The following is a 25,244-nucleotide window of genomic DNA, read 5'->3' on the forward strand; positions in this document are numbered from 1 at the left end:
AAGAAGCCTTTGTACCATTCTTGAATTTCAGAGTCTGCAAAACAGATCCACTTTAGAAAATGGATAGGAAGAGGTGATATATACATCAGACATTTGCTATGATGTAAATCTTTATACACTGTACTCAGATACACACATCAAACGTACCTGTGAATTCTGTGTTAGAGCGAAGGTCTTCCAGAACTTCTGGTTTGAGCTTGCTGTTTTGCTTGCCCATGGCTGTGTGTGTGTGTGTTTGGAGGGAAGAAGGAAAACGCCTAAAATGCTAAACTCGCCTTTTGCACCTTATGATCTCTTGTTACTAACTCACAGCTGTAAAAAGAAAAGCTTTTGTCAAGGACATTCCAAGTGGAAAGTTGAATATATATTAATTATATTAATATGACAAATGCAAAAGAGCTATAAATGATAACAGCCTGTCCCACCCAAAAAAAAACCATCACAAAAGATTCTTGATCAGAGTCCTCTCCAAAGTCCCATTCATTCTATCTATCCATGGATGGCACATTAATATCTTCAAGACTCAATAGGAGCTGTTACAAGAAAGCATCAAGAGGCAAAGTTATTGAATCACTCAATATTCTAACAGTAGTTATCTAGTACCTGTACCAATAGTTGTTTAAGCAGTGAATGTAGCCTTTCATAAAAATGGCAAAATAATTTCAGTTGATAAACCAACTGACAAAATTATATACGTACGTATATGAAAGTTTGGTATGACCACTTGGCACTGGAAACCACTATGTACGTACCTGAATTATTAAGTTCCCAAGATAAAAATGGTTTGCACTTAATTACTTGTATACTAATCTGGTAATACATAAAAAATGGCTGAAGATCATAAAAAATTTAATATATTTGACAAATTCTATGACATTTTCAACACCCTATTCGCAAAACTCTGACAACGACCAAGTCATATGAAGGATGGATTCCTTGACATTTTAAGATTTTCAGAGAAGGAAAGAACTTTTGATTTCCCATTTTTTTATGATGAATTGGTTGGATAAGCTATTTATAATCTGATAGCATCAAATTTGGTTGCATATAAATTATTATGGTTTCAGCATTGGCAAATTTGTTACCTCTCATACCAACATGGGCTGACACCCAACACAACAGGACGTTTGTTATCAGATGTAAACCAACAAAGCTATTGATGGATTGTCTCAATAGAAGGCTTAGAAGGATTTATTTGCCTAATAAATGTAAGGGCACTTAAGGAACATGAATAAATAGTGAATCTTTACAGTCTACTCTGTTCACCATATGCTTATAAAATTCTAGTATGGCAGTTGGATAAACAATGTTACTGGGTGATTTAGCTACATAAGACCCATACTGGGCCTTACATCTACTTAATAAGAATAAGATGGAGTCTTCATGAACACTTCAATTTACGTTTCCAAAGGAGTTTGAGCCTCTGTGACACTAATGTTTTATATTTCCATAAAAAAGTGTTCTTCTTTCACTAAGCAATATAAGGTTTTCTAACATTTTTAACACACTTTCCTTTACTTAAAATGCTGCCAAATGTTTTATACTTTCATAATATATGCCTGATTTCCAGAACAAGATTTGAGAACACATGTTGTATGTGCATCACTGACTTAAGACTACTGAATGTGGCACCTTAGATAACACAGAACCTACATACAGATAGACAGACACTTCAATCAATAATCTGTGTATTAAGAAAAAGATAAGTTGAGGGCCCAATATCTTTAAACTGGAATTGATGTAGTTTGATGAAAAGGCAATACATATCTCATGCTCTCAACTGGCCTGTGGATGCACAATTTAGATACCAAAGACTCACTCAAATCCCACATTAGCTTCAACTATATGAACTTTTACATTAATTCTTTCTTCAATTTTAAAACACCATAGAGTGCTCTTCACATGGCTGCTAAGAGTGTTATGCTTTTCAATTTTTCTTGTCAATTAGAAATTGACAAGTTTGGCATCCACCTTTTAAATTTACTACCTCACACTATTCATTTATTCAACATTGCACTTTCAAGATAGTACTTGTACCAAGCATTTGTATCTTAGCATTTCAGCATCCAAGTTTCACAGGAGGTACTTACCCCTCAGTGTGTACCTTTCCCACATATATGCAATGCCTCTACATAAATATTGAGGATTGGTTGCTCAACGTGGAGTATTTGTGAAAATTACCCTCCAGACAAGTAACACTATTGTAGATTTGACAGTTTCCCGTGCAATTTTCAATTACCATAAGTATGACAAAACAAAAAATAATAATTCTCAAACAACCATGGTTTGGTTACTTTTTACGTTGTGTTGATTCTGTACTCATTGTTTATATTGTACACTGCTCCATTTTTACTGCTCAATTCATCACATTAACCAACACCCTTGATGATATACTTCCCTTGATAATATTAGAAGTACGTAATTCCTTTCATTAGGATCCAATTTCCACTGGTAGTATATACATATAGTATATATCTCACTATTTTATGAGCCTGAAGGTTTACGTATACCTCCTTATTTTGTTATTTATGGGTTGAAGAAGGCTTCTAAGAACTCAGGTCACTTATAACTTTTTGTGCCAACTCTTTCAAATCAATCAATTTACCTTTGTCAGGTCTCTTGGTCTCCCACAAACTTTGTCCTTGTGGCTTCCATCTAGCCATCTCTAGCACTATTACATGTTTCTTCCCAAGATAACAAATATTCCATTCACTTTCCCCCCTCCCCTTGGTTTCTGAAGCTATATTTCTACATATATCTATGAAAAAACTATTCAATAAAACCTGAGCATGAAGCATATAAAATTCTACCATTCTTGATTCTTGAATAATGCCTTTTTTTTTATTGTCAATCTAGTAATTGCACCAGCAGTTTTAGGTTCTCCACTCAAAAGCATTCTTATCAAGATTTTACTCAGCGTCTAGACATCTTTTAATTGTTTGTTCCACTGACAAAAATGTTCCCTTAGTAACCACATGTCCAGCCATCAACCAAATTCTCTTATTCCTTCAGGGGCTGGCTCATGGCAGGTACATAGTTACAGACATTTCCACAGGTAAGAAGTAGACCGAGCAATTTGCTGTGGCACAGGTAATGTGAAGGTCCTGCGTAAAGCGCCCTGTACAATATCTATATTATTGACACCATATACTGACTCAATCTTATTGTGCAATATGTCTCTCCCTACATTATTCCATATTATTGCTCAATATCATCAGTCAAGGGAAGGATTTCAGAGACACATCATTCAGCCTTCGGTATGCTTATTGTGCTCATAGACTGTGGAGGCATTTCTTGATCTATTAGAACCTGTATCTCATGAAAATACCATAACATTGGTTGATACCTCTCATCTGAACCAGCCCCAGATTTCTGTGAACTTTTAATTTTTTCTAATTCCTTTTAAAAATTTGTTCTGAGTTCATTTACTTTCTTTCTTAAATCATTTCTTGTAGCCTCTTGGTATTTTTCATTATAGTACTTTTTCAACAAGACCTCATATGCTTTCTTTGGTCTGTTTCTGTATTCTTTACTTTTAACCTGCCACAGTACATGTAAATCCCTGTACAGTTGAATGATTTCTAGTACGAATTGTCGATCCTTCTTGCCAGACTTGTTGATAGTATGAGGAAGCACACTGACAGGATATTGGGCAATACTACCCTCACACTATGAAATATATTCGTCTTGTGCAATAAAATATAAAACTCTTTTTGATGTCAATATATTGTGTCATTCTTCAATAATACCCTTACACTTTCAATAATATTGTACAAAACAGAATACGTATTGCACAATAGCATTGATCATGTAGGGGAAGCTTAATGGTAGCTCAGTAGTGATAAAAGGAACAACTGATCATGTAGGGGAAGCTTAATGGTAGCTCAGTAATGATATAAGGAACATGTGTTTAATAAAAACTACCTTTATGTTAGCTACCTATATCATTGTATTGGCAGCAAACACTTCAAATAAACCTGGGCCTACATGGCCATAAGTACAAGTCTATAGGTGGTATGATGTAAGGAAACATGATCAATTAGTCCTATCCATGAGTATATCTTAGCTTTACTAGACCACTGAGCTAATTGACAACTCTCCTAGGGCTGGCCTGAAGGATTAGATATATTTACAAGGCAAGAAACCAATTGGTTACTTAGCAATGGGACTTACAGCTTATTGTGGGATCCAAACCACATCGAGAAATTAATATCTATCACCAGAAATAAATTCCTCTGATTCCTTGTTTGCAGAATTAGGTACTACAATAACATTGATTTTAAATATTTACTCACAAATGCTGGTAGACCTAAGCAATACCTTGTATCATCAAAAAAACCTACATATACTAAAATCAACATTTCTAAGAGTTTAAAATGTTTGGCAAAGCTCACCATCAGCAAAAAGTAATTTTGTATTTCCTAAGGAAACATACCAAAAAAGTAATTTTCTATTTCTTAAGGAAAAATACAAATGTCACAATATTCTCAATACCTGTGATGTCACTACCAGCAGAGTAATACCCGTTGGAAGTAGATCAGCATGAATGTATTCTTTTAACAATGATCAAAACCCCAATACTATTAAGGATAAATGGGAAGCTGTTCACATCAAAACACCATTAGTTTGATTATAAAATACTACAAAGGAAATACTGGCCTTAGTAAACACTAAAGCTCGTAAGTCAAGCAAGATTGGGAACTACAATCACTTCTAGTTTCATAAACAAGAAGTTTGGCTAACCCGATTTATCCTTTCAGTAACTTCAAATTATCTATCAGTGTTAAAAAGACCACTGTATAATAAGATTCAATAACAAAATTGTCTTATAATATTGCCTAAATGCCAATTTTCACTGTTAACAAAAAACCACAGCAGTTAGACCCTAGCCTAGTGAGCTACTCTTCTTCTAGCCTTGCAAAACTTTTAAAATTAAGAAACAAAAACTTTCACTGGGTCTTACAACTAGGTATTCCGCTTGATTGGAATACTGATGCTCGAAAAATGCATAACCCACAGGGTGGAATGCCATTAGTGCACTTCACTCTAGGTAATACTTACGGTTCTTTGCAGAGTGCCTTCGGCCCCTAGCTGCAACCCCTTTCGTTCCTTTTACTGTACCTCCTTTCATATTCTCTTTTTTCCATCTTACTTTCCATCATCTACATCAACAATTAACTTGACTGTCAATTTCTATTTCAGCATTGGCCAAATGACCTTAAAAGGTACCAGTGCATGGCCTAAATTCTATATTCAATTCAATTAAAAAATGTATGGTCGAACACGATTTCCGGAGTGCAACCTGGGGATAAATGAACGCTTGGACATACCAGTATAATGGAGATGGCTGAAATTGGCTGCTGTCACACCTGAGTTTGTGCAACATGAGAGCCGAGGTAGTCATTGTAGGACAGGAGAGAGACCTCCTGTTTTAATTCCTTTATATACTATCACTGTGCTAACGAGCGCTATATGTACTGGCTGAGACCAACTATATATGGGAGAATTCTTTGTAATTGGCTGGTCTGTCTTAAAGAGCTCTAGGGGTGGGGAGGATCATGACTATGTAACAGTAACTCCTTTGAGGACTCAGAGTGGCTACTATATGAAAAAAAATGCATAATAAAAATAATATATATAGGCTATATATATATATATATATATATATTATTATATATATTATTTATAGGTTATATATATAGATATATATATATATATATATTATAAAATATATATATATATATATATATATATATATGTGTATATCTATATATATATTATAATAATATAATATATAATATATTATATATATAACATATACACACAAACACACACATTATATATTATATATATATATATATATATATATATATATATATATATATATATATATATATATATATATATATATATATATATACACACAAAACACACATTATATATATATATATATATATATATATATATATATATATATATATATATATATATATATATATATATATATATATATATATATATATATATATATATATATATATATATATATATATATATATATACATACATACATACATACATACACACACACTGCCTTATACTGCAATTCAGGAAGATGGGAGAGCAAAGCAAATCTCTCTTCCGTGATAATGAGGCCACTGAAAGACAGGATACAGTCACCAAGTCAGCAATAGCTATTGCCTACAAATTTTTAAGTCAGTCTAACAGTTTCTACTGCCTCTTCTAATCATGTTCTCAGGTCACAACAAGAAGTGAGGCCTCAACTATATACAAGAGGAAGAAACTCTGAGAATACCAGGTCAAAACCACGTGTGTGTGTCAGTAATTGAGATGAAAGGTAATCGAAATTTAACAAACTGCAGAGCACATGACTTCGCATACCTTAAAAGGGATCATAGAGCCTTACAGCCATACTTCTGCAAACAAAACCTGCACTCTTAATCACTCTGCAATCACCAGTCATGATAAATCTTTGCTAAAATGCAGTGGAACAAATAACAGTACACTTACCAGAAAGTAGCAGCATCTTGTCTTACATCAAATGGATATATATTATTTGGATCCTGGTTTTAAATAAGAGCAAAGAAAACCATAGCCAAAGTATAACAGACAGAAAAGGTATGAGTCGAGACAGTAAGACGGATTGGGTCAGTTATAGATCACATAAAATACAAGTCATAATGAACTTGAAAGCTTGTGATTCAACTAGTATAAAAAAGGGATTCTGACAGAGGAAAAATCTATTTCTGGGCGAGAGACCTGTGCCGCCCAGTGAAATGATGCTATAAGGGATTTTGACAGAGGAAAAATCTATTTCTGGGCGAGAGACCTGTGCCGCCCAGTGAAATGCTCCTTATAGCATCATTTCACGGAGCGGCACAGGTTGAGCCCAGAAAAAGGTAATAGAAATGATTATCCCCATTTACAGAATAACAATACAACGTGCATTGTACATTATTATATGGCAAGACAACTATTGTCTGCATTACTCTTATAAACCTGTACGAATGGTTTTAGAAATGATTATGGAAGAATGAGAATGTCAGTGGGGAGGTGCTATTAGAGAAAGGAAGACAATTTGGAAGGGAGAGAACTGTAAGCATATGAGTGACAGGAAACATCTGATACCCATGGTTGTTGGAGTGAAGTTAAGCCATAGGAGTCTGGTCACTATTAACTACAGAATGTTAACTCATCAGGTTCCATGACCTGCTACTAGAGTGGGGGCATCAGGCTAGTGAAATAATTTCCAAAATTTACATAAAACTGAACCTTCTAAAGAACATAGTTCAGTGTGCATGGCAATAGGCGACGATGAAAAAGGAAATGGAATGACAGACGTGCCACCATCAACTACACTAAAAATAATGTAGTTTGAGAAATATCTAAATAATTCTAAAAAGAGGATCACAGTTTGCGAGAGCTTGTAAAAATCCTCAAGTAAGACTGGACCAACAACAACTATTTAAATGCAACTTAACCATGTAAATTAACAGCCCAAAGGAATCTTTTTTTGTAATAACTATACCTGGTATAACCTTAGCTATGAGAACCAACCAATATACCCCTCAAACATAACTTTTGAAATGATAAATGTTTAATAGTGGAAAAACAGGTTCAAAAAATCAGCTTCATTTACTGGAAATGAAGATTAAAAGTGAAACAACTTCCTTGTGGGATTTTTCATTTGATGTTGGGTAAGACCTGTCAGTTGCTGTCATTAACTATTCCTGTACAAATACTGTAGTATTTAAAAGATGCAATTTTACTTCCAAAAGCTGTTTATGTACAGTTCCTGAACAAATATCAAGTTACTGAAGTCACAATTTGAACTGATGTGCAAAAACCAAGACAATAAAGTGATATGAATGTGCTAAGGTGATGAACTGACATGATTGGGCCAATAAATTGAACGGACTTGAATAGTACATATTATTACTATTACAATTTTTACTTCCAAATTAACGTTTGGTCTGATGACCTGGCACTGGATCAACATTAAAATGTACAAGAGATTCTAATAATTTTTATTACTTTTGGTAATTCAGTCAAATTCAAAAACCAATTAAAATTTTTGTGCCTAAAATTAAGTATGTACTAACATAATATTCAACTCCACAATGGAGGCACGGACATACCACTAACAAATATGAATTTATTTGGACATTGTATATACGTATATTTAGGAATGGCACCTAAAATATTATCTATTATCATAATTATCATTAGATTTGTCATGTTTATCATCATTATTGTTGTGGTTATACATCCATTTTATATACATTTTCATTCTCTCAATGTCTCATCCAATGTTTTCCTGTATTCCTTATATCTCACCCATGCAGTTCATCTCAACAGCTAAGAACTTTCTACCTTGCTATCATTTCCAACATCCCATTATCCATTTATTGCCTTTCTCCTTGATCCCATCCTCCCACAACACCTTTTGCTGACGTTTGTGATAAACTTCCTATGCCAACAAATACTTATAAAACTTTTCACTAACTATTGCAGCTTTTCTAGCTGCCAACAAAGTGCCATCGACACACAACAATCATTCAAAACCTATTCTCTCCATCCATAAACATGCTCTTACCTCACCCTCTAACACCATTCCTTCCATAAACTAGCCACAAAGTACCCAGAGGTAGTAGAAAAAGAAAGACTAAAATCTGCTAGACTGATCATGTACCGGTAGTATTTAAACAAAATTGAGAGAGGAAAGATGTGTGCATAGTAAGTAAAGATGAATGGCATACTATGAGGATTCTCTGTAGGAGTACTATTAGTATTTCAGAACAGTGCAAGTTCATTAATACCAAGAATTTATCACTGATTCCGCAGCAAGATGAAATGTGGCTGTGACTGATAGTCTTGTTTTTTCCCAATGTCATACTTACTCTGGAGGAAAGGCTTACTGGTGTAAACGTATCATCATTATTACTAGTATTATTATATTTTCATTATTAAGATTATTAGAAGGTACCATAAGGTGACTGCCTAAAATTTCATTCCTTCTTACCAATTCTAACAACATTGGATACTTAAAAAAAAAAGTGGTGTTGGAATTCTAACATTTTTTCACAAAAATCTAAAATCATTTACCTGTTTTAACCACAGGCATAAAGGATTTCACGCTTCCAACCAAATACATGAAGAGAGTGAACAAAGCTTGTAAGCCTCTCAAAAAACAAAAACATTGTTATGAATACTTCCTAATTATTTAATGAACCTTACATGCATATACTGTATATACATACAACATCAATAACAAATTTATATACAGTATATGTAGCCTGTTATCTTTCATTTTTAGATGGGTCATGAGTAGCCTAGCTGTATAAAATAAGTACAAATGTACACACCAAAAACTGGAAATTACTGTTGCCATGGTATGTTATATCAGTAATAAAATGGTGAATAAATGTAGAAACAGGAATAAAACTTCAAGTATTTTATTACTGGAAAAAACACAAGGTTTATATAAGTTTATGTTCCAACAAGGCTTGTGCAACCCCAAGTACAGTCCAAAGTATATGACTAGATCAGTAATTATGAGCCTTGTTAGATTCAATGGATAACTTATTTTACACCAAAAAAATGAAAAGGACACAACAAAAATGAACGTTCTTTACTTGCTCCCAGTGAGCACATGTGAACAATTATTACAATATTCTCTCATGTCTACGTTCGTAACCACTAGCGTTTCTTGAAACTATGTGTTTCGATTCATAGGTGAAACAAATGACAGTAACGACAAACTTCAAAAATCAATTTGCATCTGTGACATTCATAACTTTAACCAAGTCGAAATATGTATGATTTTATCAGTGACCAAATAAAATATAGTATATGGCACTATACTCCAAAAAACAGCAAAAATAAAAATCATATGACAAACAATATATTAATTAATAAAATGACTTCATTGAAAAGAACATAATAGTACGCAAGAGCTCTCTTACATTCTAATAATCATATCAGGTGTAATGTGGTACAAATTCATAACATACAAAAATAAAGCACAGTATGGCTAAATCACTAAAACTGTAAATTAGTAACAAATCATTATTGGTCTACTCTTGTATGAATGTCATCTCAACAATCCTTAACAATAGAGAAATGTAGTGTATCAGAAATATCCCATGGTAAACAATTTTCTTGCTTCTTTAAGCGAGAAATAGAGGTTTTGTTTATCATACAGAAAGCACTGCCAACTATGACAAACATATGGTGAGGCTCTCTAGCAAGATATACAAAGTTCAAAACTACAAGTTATCTCAACATTCTGGTTTTATGGCTTAATCAAACTCATGATGCAGTGCATGAAAGAGCCAAATAATTCAATACATCACTAACTTACTATTTTCATTTACAATAGTTTTTTATAAAAAATGACTGCAATCCTCTTATGTTATAACAAAAGCATCTATTCAGTTTCTCACTAATTGACTGTGTGAAACATTTATAGTATTTTAATATCTGGTGGTCATCAAATCATAGTAGTAGTCACAATCACACCTATTTTCATCCTTTACAATTCTAAAAGTAAAACTAATTGCTCTTTCTACAACATAAGCAGCATATATGCAATAATATATAATATATAATATAATTATATATATTAATTTTAAAATAAAAAAAAACAATATATATATATATATTTCCTAGATATATAGGTATATATATAATATATATATATATATATATATATATATATATACATATATATATATATGGTATATATATATAGTATTATATATATATACTAGTATATATATATATATATATATATATATATATATACATATATTAGATATAGTATATCTATATATATGTATGTAAATATATATATATATTATATATATATATATATATATATATTATATATATATGTATTACTATATAATATATATATATATAGATATATACATATTTATATATATATGTAGATATTATATATATGGATATATATAATATATTAATATCTATCTATATATACACTAACTATATATCTATATATATATAATACATATATATCTAATTATATATATTATATATATGTATGTATATATTATTAATATATATATCATATATATATATATATATATATATATTATATATATATATGTGTATATATTATATATACTAATATATATATAGATATATATCTATAATATATATATATATATATCATATGTTTATACTATATATATAATATATTATATCTATATATATTATATAGATATATATTTATATTATATATAAATTATATTTTTATTATATATTATATATATATATATATTATATATAATATAAATACTATATATATATATATATATATATATATTATATTATAGTATATATATATAATATATATTAATTATATATATTATATATTATATTTATATCATATATATATATATATATATATATATATATATATATATATATATATATATATCTTTATATATCATATATATATATATATATATGTATTAGTATATACTCATATGTGCAAATGGTAAATATGCTAAGTAGGCAAAATAACTAAATATGTGGACAAAGAATTGAAATATTTCAGACTTAAATAAGTGTATGGGACATTCAATATTAGATACGATATCCTTATTAAGTATATAAAAAATATGCCTAGCATATATATTTAACAGATTATTAACTGATGTGAATGTTAACTTGTAACTTGTATCCCCAATATACAGTACAGTATCTCAGTTAATTAGCCTTTACACTGTAATTCTATTTGATCCTCAGTTCAATTTCAATGACCTACATTAATTCTAAAGTTTTGCTCACAGCTATCTGGATGCATCTAAGTTACCTCTTAGTTGTTTCAATGGTTCCAACCTTAATTTTAAATAACATGTATAAACTTTATATCTCTGAGCTGCTGTTGCACTGCTTCAGAACAAATTCTGCTGAGACTTTTATGCTATCTTCATCTGGTCAATCTGTCTTTGATAAGGGGGCCATAAACTTTAGAGCAACCAAAAAATACAAATGATGTTACTTATCAATAAAAATTCATTACCTCACATACTATCTAGATACACATATCTGATGCATTTCTGTTATTTCAGCATACAATACACATTTCTAATAACACAAGGACATCAACAGTTAATGCAATAATAGTTCACATGCACTACTACATGCATTAAGAGTGAAATTTTGTGCAAAAATATTGTAACTGTATTGCAACTGCAATTTTAGTATTTTGTAAGGTTTGACCCTGACAAAAGAATATTACACATTATATATATATATATATATATATATATATATATATATATATATATATATATATATATATATATATATATATATATATATATATATATATATACACACTATATCATGCTTTGTGCTGAAAAATGAGAAATGACAAACCCAAGCCTGTCGCTAGCACTAACATTAAGTCACTATAGTTAGATTTGAAATTTGATACCAGTACCACTTCATTCATCATTTGCAAACTTTACATCATTCAGTCTGCTTAATACATTTCCAATAAACCCAGTTAGTAGTGCAATTTTTCTACAATAATGTAATTACATTACCAATAATAATAATAATAATAATAATAATAATGATCATGAAAACTTCAGTATTAGAAAATGTCATATGTTAACATCGTACGGAACAACATAAAAGCTCACAATTCCTCATCTTGTCACTAAAAGAATAATGAAACAATAATAATTCTGGGCTGCAGATCTATCTACAGGTGAGAAGGAATATGGCCCAAAGGATATTAAATGCTATGGATTCATCCATACCAATAGCGACAATTAACACTGAAACAGGTTCTTAACAAAACTACTCTAGTGTACATACAGAATATTCTTTGAGCTAATGGCTTTTAACCACAGGCTTCATCAGTATTAACTAAGCATCAATCATCATCATCATCATCAGTCAAAGAACATTAAAGAAATGGCATCCTTAGCCGTTCTGATGATGATAGCAAAAAAGCTGCATATGGCACCTGAGGTGAGACCAGAGGTAGTGGATTCAGACAGTGGTCTGCAGCAGAGGCATGAGAGACCTCGTGGGTTAGGTAGTGATGTGTCACCATCACTGACTCAAAACACCCAGTGCCTGTAAATTAAAACTTAAAAAAATGTCTTGACATGCAAAACCTCTGATCTCAGCAGTGACCTCTATCTTCTTTGCATCCTCCTAAAAAATGGGAGTAGTGTTACATGCATGGCACAAACCCTTAACCTATTATGATATTTACAGGTATTTAGTTACCTTTTGTGCAAGATTGTCCACTACAAGTTGAGCCAAGCAAAGAAAAATACAGTCAAAATTTTGATAACAAATGCATAATTTGGATAAAAAACTGCATCAGCTGTAGCATATGCTAAGTAGGAGATCTGAAGATTTTTGAGAAAGTACAGATTTCAAAACATGACATGATGTAACTAGACATACAGCTGAACTATTTTGGTTATTACATAGTTAAGAGGAGATCTTAAGTGAATTGAGTCTTCAATATGCACTGAATCCAAAGAGAATTGAAAGGCCTTTCTTTAACCTCAAAACCCACAAAGGTATTCTTTTAAGAGTATGATCATCGCGGGTCTTACTACATGTCAAGGAAACTACGTACGGGTTCACATTCATAAAACACAGTCAGAAACACACTTTCATGTACACTTCACACCACAGAAACAGCTATATCACAGAAGGGAGAGTGCTAAATCATCAGTTAACTTCCAAAAATCAAGAGGAAAAGACAGCAACAAGTTGCACTTGGTGCTATTATACAATAACACCCATACTGAAGCTTTTGCTCAAGAGGAACATGTGATTCTTCATATGCCATTTGGTTCATGGTTTTTTATTTGGTTATAGCATAAAATTAAGATGTCCTCAGAGGGAGAAGAAGGAATGTGAAATTGTGAAATTGTGAAGTTGGGAATGATGATGGTGGTCCTCTACATTCAAGAAATATTTCTATGTGACATAAAACATCAAACTACAATAGCATCAACTCCAAAAAGTACAGCAGCCTCACCTTCAGTGTGTGAATGAGTGAAAATTGACTAATAGCAGCACACTTTCTCCCACACTGTACCACGACCCACTACTGTACTGGAATGCATGAGTGTATGTATATGTATGTGTGTATGTGAAAAGGATGATTACCCATTAGGAACATCAGCAGAAATCACTACAGTTTTAAATCATTATAAAAGCATAATAAATCAGTAGCAGTACTGTAAGTACAAAATAAAAAATAACAGACCAAGTGACCCAAAAACTAATAGCTCAAGATGTCAGGAATACTAGCAACTGAAATCCTGAAATTCATTCTATTTCAAGCAATGCAACACATAAGACTTCCTTTCAATGAAGTTCTTCCATAATTCCTGAATTCTAATATATTCTATAATACCTTGCATTTATCACCTAGCTAGATAAGCAAATAAATCCAGAAAGAAAATGTATCTGAAATATTGACATAATATACTGTGAGAGGAATTCACTTATAATAAACACTTTTAAAACAATCTTTTCTGATGGATACATTCAACTGTTCAATACTCCTAAGTAAGTCAATATGGTATCTCAGAAAATCAGGGAACTCTCAGCTTTAAAAAATGTTACTGGTAGTTTTCCAAAACACTACAGACCCACGAAAATGCCTGGGCTCATCAATAAACATATACACTGTAAAGGATACATAACCTCTGATATAGCTATGTACAGCATGATTGTTTGTCCATAATTCTACATCTAAACAAGTTATTACTGACATAATTTCAGCTTTTAAGACACCTCTAAGGAAAATCTTACTGCACACTGACTGGGTATCACATCACTAATATTATCTTGAACTGGGATCAACACTTTTTTTTTTTTTTTTTTTTTTTTGTGAAGGTAACCAATCATCACATAATTCATGGAAAAACTTTCATACTGACAAGATTTGAAATGAATCTAATCAGTCTGTATGCAGTGATGTACTGTGGTGCCTATGTAAGTTGTCTACATACGTTTTGTTAAGTGTAAATTCACCTATCTAAATCACATGTATTATCTACAAAAGTCCTGTGTTATGTGTCAGTCAGAGGCAAAAAGAATATGAAGTAGATCTTCAGATTATGTAAATCCCAGGTTTCAGATACTTCACTGTAATCAATGTCACAACAGTATACTTGGATGAATTTAGAAAAACATCAAATAAATCAATGCTCATGACAGCGGGGCTCAACGATTCTTCTGCTGCACTGACATAAAATATCTGAAAATGGTATTGCTTCTGATTCACTGACACCAAATATTTGAAAATGACATTGAATCTTCTATTGCGCTGCATAAGGCATAGAAATCTGAAAATAATATTTCATTTGACTCCAGAATATAGCTAACAAATATCTTGTTAACTTAAGTTTTCCAACATACTTTTATAAACTGAAACAAAATAATTTTTAAAACATTTAAAAAAATGCTGATGGGTTTTCCAGCATGAATTAATTAACACCTAAGACTGAAAAGGGGAAGTCTTGATTCATTACAAATAGAGATCCTATTGTTTTATTATCAGTGAAAGTCTTAATTGATTAACGACACAAAACTGGAAGGGTTACAACATAGCTTTACCCAATTTGGAAACACTGGGTAATATCACATCTGACTAAACCCCTACTGCACACATTACGACGCAATATTTATTGAACATTTTCCATCAGGAGAAAAGAAAAAGGTCAAACATTATGTATAATCCAAAGTCTTGACAAATTTTACTAGAGATACCACAAACTAGTCAGTGTTAAGTAGACTTAACCTAAATGCTGGTATGTACTTACAATGATAACATGCAATACTGGTTTTTATAAAAATTCAGTGAGAGTGATTCTCACTGAAAATAGCTTACTTCTGTATAAATGCAAGGTACTGGTATATGCTTTCCAACTACAAAAATTCAAAAAAAAATTTGCAAGTGATTTCTGCCTATGAAATGGTTGACCTATGGGAGATACAGTAAAAAAAATATTTACCAACAGTGCCTTTTTCACAAAATATATAAAAATAATACAGTAATGCAAAAGAAGGATGATTATCCACGATATAAATGACTGAGTTGCATTCAGGAAACCTCACTTTATCTGTTCCACCCACATCAAGAATATTGTACTATAAATATTTCTTGTTGTTTTTCTTGGTACTGATGATGGGAAGTCACCCTGAAGGGTGCCAGTAGAGTCATTACAATCACAGTACCACCATTTACTGTGTGTGTGTGTGTGTGTGTGTGTATACCATTTTAAAATCTGAAGTGCTCTGATGATGTATGTCTATATGAACATACATAAACATACGAAGCTGTGTTCTAAAAATGCAGCTGAATGGGGGCTTTCTTTGCTGGTTTGAATCCCCATTTGGGAACCCTTTTTCCCATCCCATTTATGAGATTTCTGAATAAAAAAAATGCAAGAATATCTGTGCATCCATCTCTCTGCTACTCATAGCAAGGATGAGGAAGGAATGACTGTGTCTATCTTCAATTTGCCTAATGTTTCATACCATAATCTTGAGTCACCTTTTCTTAATACAAAAAATACAAAATCTCTTCTGTCAATCTGGTACCATTCTTTCAATCATAAGTACACTGCTGAGATTTTCCAATGTTGGACGTACTGTGAATGTGTGTAAATATACAGACACATCTGCATATAGCGCGCGTGTGTGTGTGTGTATATATATATATATATATATATATATATATATATATATATATATATATATATATATATATATATATATATATATACATACACACATATATATGTGTATATATATATATATATATATATATTATATATATATATATATATATATATATATATATATATATAATATATATATATATATATATATATATATATATATATATATATATAGATATATACACAGTGAAAGTACTCTGTATATAATAATAGATAGAAAATTAGATGTTCTTGTGAATAGAGGGTTGTCAGAATATCATGTACATATATACAAGCATACAGTACATACATACACACACACACACACACACGTATATACATACTGAGATTACCCAACTGATCTTTTAGTGTATCCTTATCTATCTATTTATCTACTCAGCTATCAATGTTATTAACTATCTACTTATATATATATATATCTATATACATACACTCACATATGTATGCATACTGTGTTTATGATTACACATACTAAAATTTATCAATCCTTTTGTCAACAAGACTATATGTACCTATCCAATATGTGTTATATGTGTATGTATATTTATGTATAGTACATTGTTTTATATATGTAATAAAATTTGTAAGTATGAATGCATGTAAATATACTGCACATGCACACTGTCTTCAAGGTTACATCTACACAAATCCAAAATAAAAGAAAGAAATATAACCAGAGCATTGCAAACATAGCCTGCCTTGCATACTGCATCTTCTATGACAAGCGAGGTACCCCTTGAAGGTTGTATCTAAAGATCTCAACACTACTATAAAATCTTATGAAAGGCTTCTCTTTCACCACTACCCAAAATGATTAATGTATAACATGTAGAACTTGAAAAACTATGATGATTAGCTATAGCTACATTATATATTATATACAAGGTCAGTTCTTGCTGGCTCTCATTAGCAACTGGAGGAAAAAGATGAGTTTGTGCTAGAGTTACTTGTGACTTTTAACATTAATGAATGACAAGATCAACAACAAAGTGCCTGCCTTTTATGTGGACAATTCCTAGGAAAGACCTATTTTCCATCAGCAAACAAGGGGAAAACGAGCCTTGCCACTTTCTGAAATCTTCAAGGGGGAAAGGAGTGGTCTTTAGTTGCTAACCTCATCACATGTAAAAGCAACAGAAGATAAACATTCAAAAGTATACTGTACAGAAGACTTAAAAAATATTTTGAGACAAAATGTCATAAATAATATCAAATAACAATCAGTATGTTGGATCGTTGTACAAGTTTATAAAATGGTGTGTGATCATTTCTTAGTACGATACTGAAGGTGTTTAGTGTCTTGATCAAAAGCTGTGACAGAGCCATATATAGTCGTTAATATAAAATCTTTTGCATTATTTTAGTTCTCTTCAGAGGGAGTAAATTTACAACAAACATCAGATTCTGAGGTGTAAATATAACATCTTTTATGCCAAGCTTGTTACAACTATTGATCTTATGATTATTTTCTCTATGAATAACATTACTCTTCCTGTACACCAGACAAAAAGGGTTAAATACAACTCATATGTGTGCAGTCAGTGAATCCTCACAACTAACATTAAGGAAGGAGTTTACAGAATATCTAATCTACAATCACTGACAAAAGTACACAATTAAGAATATTATTTTCTTAACCACTTGAAACGAAACTGCATCTCTGATAAAGACTATTATCTGCAATGTTATATATGCAATGAAACCACTTGAACATGGATATGAAAAACAGGACTTTTTTCTTCTAACAATCATAAAGAATCAAATCAAGCTTTACCTACCTATGAAAACTGTCTACATGACCTTATGATAAGAGAACATACAAATGATGTTGCCCTGATACCAAAATGCATGGAAATATTCAAGTACAGTACATACAATATTTATGACAACCCATGCTGTACTCACTGTGGCTCTTCAAATTTATTTCTCACCGAGCGTAAACAACCATGACCTTCCAAGAAATTATTTCTACTGAAGCTCCTAACCCCTATACAGTTCACAAAGTTTATTTTCTTCCTGTTATCATCCTTACAAGTAAGCAATGGAATGTCCCCCTCAAAACCACAAGATACTTAACCAGTTGCCATCACTCTTAATATACTTCTCACATGATGTTTCAAAGATTTCTAAGCTTCCTAATGTCACTAAGGTAATGGTTCTTGTTTTGTGATGAAGGTTTTAATCCTGTGTTCCCTAGATAGCTGCTGTTACAGTAGCTAGAAAGATGATCTACATTAAAAGAGAGCTAATACATTGTATATTTGCAATTGAAATTTTAAATACATTAGGCTCCAGGTGTGAGCATCTTAGACAACTCTTCATCTTGCAAGCAACCCTTTAAGAATTCCTCTTGAGTTAAATTGCCGTCATTATTTTCGTCCATCTTGGAGAAGATGGCTTTGGCTCTCTCTTCGGCACTATCTGCTGGGCGGTTGGCGGAGTTAGTACCAAGCATGTCATAGATAGCCTGAAAAAGAGGACAAATATGAAAAACCAAGGCAAACAAATTAAAGAGGCTTAATGACTATTTAGTCTTTATACCTGTCGTTTGTTATTTTTTCTGTTTTCCCTCATTTTCAAATGTGGACATTTTAAGTTGTTGATGTTTTGTTTATAAATTACCTTTAAGGCATGTTTCTAATAAATTCTTTGAAATTAAAGAAATTATAAAAGTATGTATAAATTTTGGTATATTTCAAGATTAATAATCAAATTACTTATGAGGTGAATACACTCAGTAAGTCTTTATTTCAAATCAGCTAGTTGTCTAAAAAGCTCAGCTTTTTTCCATTAATTAATCCTAATGACATCCAAATGTTGTTTAATTTTTTTTTACATGAATGTTACAGGTTGCTGCCAATCAAACCTAATTTACTGACACCACATAAAAAGTTAAAATTAATTATGAAGACAAAAACATTGCATAAAAAATAAGATCAGCAAATCACCAAACTTTTGCAAATCAACAATCTTATGTCCTCCCTTCCATGATAGGCGAGGGAATGAAAGGAGAGAGAAGAAAAAAAACATATTCAAGGGTGTTACTAAGAAAGATGGATGAGAAGAAGTGGGTCAAGATGAGAGATTGGTAGGTCAAGAGAGGATGGATTCTAGGCAAGGAAGACTAAGTCTGTGAGTGATGTAGTAGAGTGGAGTGAAGAGAAGAGAGGAATACTAAATCTGAGAGAGAGAGAGAGAGAGAGAGAGAGAGAGAGAGAGAGAGAGAGAGAGAGAGAGAGAGAGAGAGAGAGAGAGAGAGAGCAGTCAGTATCCACCAGTGAATATTTATAAGGCCCTAATTAATAATACAGCAATATAATAAAATGAAAATCTGCTTTGTACAGTCACAGTCCCAGTCATTCAGTCAACCTACATATTGGTGAAATAAATGCTCAATGAGTTCACATCATGATTGTGGTTGGTGGGACCAAACCACATATCAACTTCATTAACCTAAACAATTAACAGCAAAAATAAGGTTTGTGTCTTCTGAGAATTCTAATTCACCAGCGCTGGAGATTACTCATGGATTACAGTTTCATATCTAACACTTTTTTCAAGAGGCTAATCTGTCATCAATCAGGAGGTGAGGCTCACTATCCTACACCTCCCTCTCGGGACTGGTCCTGATTTCGGCAACTTAACCATGGCCTACTGAACCTGAATACAGAACATGATACACTGCCATCAACCGTAGCCACAGCAGGAGGAATATGAAGAGGGTTTGTATCTGCCAACACTAACCTTCATGAACACATACATTCATTTACTACAACCAGTTAATTGCCAGGATCTTAAAGAACTTATACTTTAAGAGATATAACCTCCATCAGACTTTCTGGTTGGAGTACCACTAAATTTAATCACTGTAATCCTGGAAAATTATATGATATAATTTTGATATACTATATATGTATGTATGTATGTATATGTGTGTGTGTATATATATATATATATATATATATATATATATATATATATATATATATTATATAATATATATATATATATAGTATATATATATATATATATATATCTATATATATATATATATATATATATATATATATATATATATATATATATATATATATATATATATATATATATATATATATATATATATATATATATTATATATATATATATATATATATATATATATATATAATATATATATATATATATATATATATATATATATATATATATATATATATATATATATATATATATATATATATATATATATATATATATATACAGTAGACCCTTGACTCACGAACGCATTGACCCACGTACAACTCGATCCCGGACCAAATTATAGGTAAAATCTCACCCTTGACTTACGAACTAACTTTGAGATACGAACAAAAAAAAATGCGGAAAATAAAAATTCTGTTTGGGTCATGAACTAATTTTGAGACATGAACATTTGAAAAAATGCTGGAAATTTCTGGAAAATAACAATTCACTTTGTTTCACAAACTAATTTTTAGACACAAACATTTGAAAAATGCGCGAAATCGCCCAGCACACGTGAGAGCGTTTGAGTTGCCATGGGACCAGCCATCCTCCAGCCGCCCACGCACGGCGTCACCCACGCATCGCTCTTTGTCTCATCTCATTGTGTACAAGACGTTCGTCAATTCACTTAGCATTTTTTGCGCTAAAACTTGTGATTTTCTTCATAATGGGCCCTAAGAAGTGAAGAGTGGTGGTGAAAGTAAGAAAGTGAAGAGTGATGGTGAGAAGAGGGTGCAGAGGAAGATAACCATTGAAATAAAGAAAGAAATTATAGAAAAGTTTGAACGTGGTGTTCGCGTGACCGATATCGCAAGTGAGTACAAGATGGCCAAGTCGACAATTTCGACAATTTTGAAAAACAAGGATGCCATTAAAGAAGCAAATGTTGCGAAGAGTAGTGACAGTACTAACCAGGATGAGATTGCAAACCCTCGAAGAGGCAGAAAAAATAATTTTGAAGTGGGTACATGAGAAACAGATGGCAGGTGATAGTGTAAACGAGCCGATCATCTGCGAGAAAGCTCGGCAAGTGTTGTCAGTTTGCTGAAGGAAACTCCTTCTACTAGTGCCACGCCAGATGATTTTTAAGGCTAGTAAAGGGTGGTTTGATAACTTCAAGAAGAGACTGGAATTCACTCTGTAATTAGGCATGGTGAGGCTGCTAGCGCAGACAAGGCTGCTGCTGAGGCATTCGTGACCGCGTTTGCCGAGTTTCGTGGAGGCCGAAGGATACGTCGCTCAACAGATTTTCAATTGTGATGAAACGGGCCTCTTCTGGAAGAAGATGCCCAACAGGACATTTATCACCCAAGAAGAGAAGGCGCTCCCTGGCCACAAGCCAATGAAGGACAGGCTTACGCTTTTGTTATGCTCAAACGCAAGTGCGACTTGAAACTAAAGCCGCTACTTGTCTACCATTCAAATAACCTGACCCTTGCCGTTGCCTTTAACGGCAGCACAACGTAAATAAGGCCAGACTGCCTGTAATGTGGAGGGCCAATACAAAGCATGGGTGACACGGAGCTTGTTTATGGAGTGGATTGATGAAGTGCTTGCGCCGACCTTGAGTCAGTACCTACAGAGAACAAGCTACCCCTGCGGTGCCTTCTGATCATGGATAATGCCCCGGCACACCCTTCGTACTTGGCTGACTGCAGTGAACATGACTTCATTCAGTTCAAGTTCCTTCCACCCAACACGACCTCTGTTCTCCAGCCCATGGACCAACAAGTCATTAGCAATTTTAAGAAATTATATACGAAGGCGCTCTTCTCCAGATGCTTCCGTGTAACTGAAGAGACAAATTAACCTTAAAAGAATTTTGGAAGAAGCACTTTAATGTTTTTTCACTGCATAAACCCTCATTGATAACGCATGGACTGAAGTTACGTACCGCACATTAAATTCTGCGTGGCGGAAACTTTGGCCCCAGTGCGTAAACTGTCCGTGACTTTGAGGGCTTCGATGCAGAGATTGTGCAAGAAATTGTGTCCATGGGGCAACAGTATGGGTCTACAAGTCACGACGAAGATGTTGAAGAATTTCGCTGAACATTCAGAAGATTTGACTGCGGACGAACTTGTTCAACTCCACAAAGAGCAGCAGGAGCAACTTGCTCAGGAGCAATCAACTGACGAAGAGGAGACTGGGGAGGAAGTTACAGATGTCAGCAGTGATGTGATAAAAGCTGCATCGGAAAAGTGGAATGATGTCCAGTGCTTCCTTGATTGTATCATCCGGACAAAATTGTTACGAACAGGATCGTGAATATGCTCAATGAAAATTTAATGAGCCATTTCAGAAGAGTTATGCAAGGAAGGAAAAGGCAACAGACATTGGATAAGTTTGTGATTAAACGTTCACCAAAAAAACCTAGAAGAGTTGAATCTCCGGAACGAGATCTCCCCGACCTGGATGGGGGAGGGTCTCCTTCCGCACAATAACCTCCTCCCCACCCACCACCCTCCTCTTCTCTTGTCGTCAAGCCAGAAGTCTCGCCAGTCATAGTAAGTGTTCACTTTACAAACGTTTTTATAGTGTTAGTTTTACCATTTTAAATTATATTATTAGATATATTAAGGTTTTTTACACTGACTTTTACATTATCTGTGTAAAATAAGGCAAAATATACATAATATATATTGGTTCGTAGGGGTCGAGAACCATTAATATTATTCCCATTAAACCTTATGGGGAAATTAGCTCCGAGTCACGAACAATTTCGAACACGACCAAGGTCTAGGAACGGATTGTGTTTGTGAGTCAAGGGTCTACTGTATATATATAATATATATATATATATATATATATATATATATATATATATATATATATATATATAGTGGTCCCGCCCATATTTGTGGGAGATGCATACCAGACACCCCCCTCATGAATAGTTAGAACCCACGAATAGTTGGAACCCCTATAAAAAACACTGAAAACAGCCTATTTTGTTAATTAAAGCTCAAGAAAAACCCACTAAAAATTTTTATACTTGGTTTTTTTAATAATTTTATCACAAAAAGTGCATTTTATGATGAAACTGATAAAAAACCATGAATTTGTGGATATTTCTCATAGAAAAATACTGCAAATATGTGAATTTTCCACGAATAATGCGGGAAAACGTTCCTGATAGAAATCCGCAAATGTGTGAGTGTGAATCCGGAGAACGCGAATACGGGGGGGTCGAATGTGTATATATATATATATATATATATATATATATATATATATATATATATATATATATATATATATATATATATATATGTATATATACAGTCAAACTGCAGTTTTCGTACGCCTCTCTTTTCGTACTTTTCGGTTTTCATAGTTTTTTCTACAAAATTTTGTCTCGGTTATTGTATGTTTCCTCAGTTTTTGTACATTCCGAAACACTACATTCGGGGGACAGCGCATGACTGGGCCCCGTATCAAGAGCTCAAACAGAGCATCCCATTTCTTTTATGACCCTTTCTGCTTTTGTATTAATTGTTTTTGTGCTTTTTTTATTTGAGTGCAACTGCTAAATAAGCCATCATGGGGTAAAAAAAGTTCCAAGTGCTTGCCCTTGTGTAAAAATGGTGAAAAACACTATAGAATTTAAGAAAGAACTCGTACCAAAGTATTGGAGGAAGTTGCATGCTGATATCAGTGAGAAAATGCCTACAACAAGCACTGCTGTTAGTGAATTTAAGGCCAGCAGAGGCTAGTTTGAAAAATTTTCAAAACAAATGGGCATGCCTACTTCCGGGATTAAGGACATGTTTGCAAAGTGGAATGTAAACAATTTTGTGGAGAATTATCATCACGACAAAGAAGTTGTAATCTGTGTCTCCAACATGTTTAATGATATTGTCGTGTTTAACTTTAGGCAAATTTTAAAGAAATGCCAGAAACAAATGTTTCTGGACAGATAGATCCTTGATACCTGAAGTCCTTCTGGAGGGAGATTCCTCTTCCAAACAATAACCTCTCCTCCTCCCTCTCCCCTCCTCTCCGTCTTCCATACGCTAACAGGTGTTTTCCATAAAGGTAAGAGTGATGTTAAATATTCATTTATTCATTTCATTAGCCATTTATATTTATTTCTCATTGTTTTCTGTAAGTAAAACTGTGTTTATTACCTATAAAATGTATTTTTTTTGGGGGGTCTGGAATGCATTAAGTATGAAAACTGAGGTTCCACTGTACACACACACATTATATGTATATATATATATACATATATATATAGATATATATATATATATATATATATATATATATATATATATATATATATATATATATATATATATATATATATACACAGACAGTCCCCGGGTTACGACGGGGGTTCCGTTCTTGAGACGCGTTGTAACCCGAAAATCGTCGTAAGCCGGAACATCACCAAAAATCCTAAGAAAACCTTACTTTTAATGCTTTGGG

General features: G+C 32.7%; 2 protein-coding genes across 7 annotated transcripts in view; both read right to left on the bottom strand.

The window, feature by feature from the left end:
- The window catches only part of LOC135215472 (neurocalcin homolog), a 736,775-nt gene that overhangs the window by 58,105 nt on the left and 653,426 nt on the right, over positions 1-25,244 (bottom strand). Inside the window, 2 exon segments of the mRNA XM_064250215.1 lie at positions 8-34; positions 148-312. Coding sequence (XP_064106285.1) covers positions 8-34; positions 148-217 — 97 coding nt within the window. The 5' untranslated portion in view covers positions 218-312.
- Positions 16,947-25,244, bottom strand: part of LOC135215470 (neuronal calcium sensor 2-like) — a 558,746-nt gene continuing 550,448 nt past the window's right edge. For all 6 annotated transcript variants that reach the window (XM_064250212.1, XM_064250210.1, XM_064250211.1 and 3 more), the window contains one exon: positions 16,947-19,251. In XM_064250212.1, coding sequence (XP_064106282.1) covers positions 19,069-19,251 — 183 coding nt within the window. In that variant the 3' untranslated portion in view covers positions 16,947-19,068. The remainder of the gene's footprint in view (positions 19,252-25,244) is intronic.

Source organism: Macrobrachium nipponense, chromosome 5, assembly GCF_015104395.2.
Source record: "Macrobrachium nipponense isolate FS-2020 chromosome 5, ASM1510439v2, whole genome shotgun sequence".
Lineage (NCBI taxonomy): Eukaryota > Metazoa > Arthropoda > Malacostraca > Decapoda > Palaemonidae > Macrobrachium > Macrobrachium nipponense.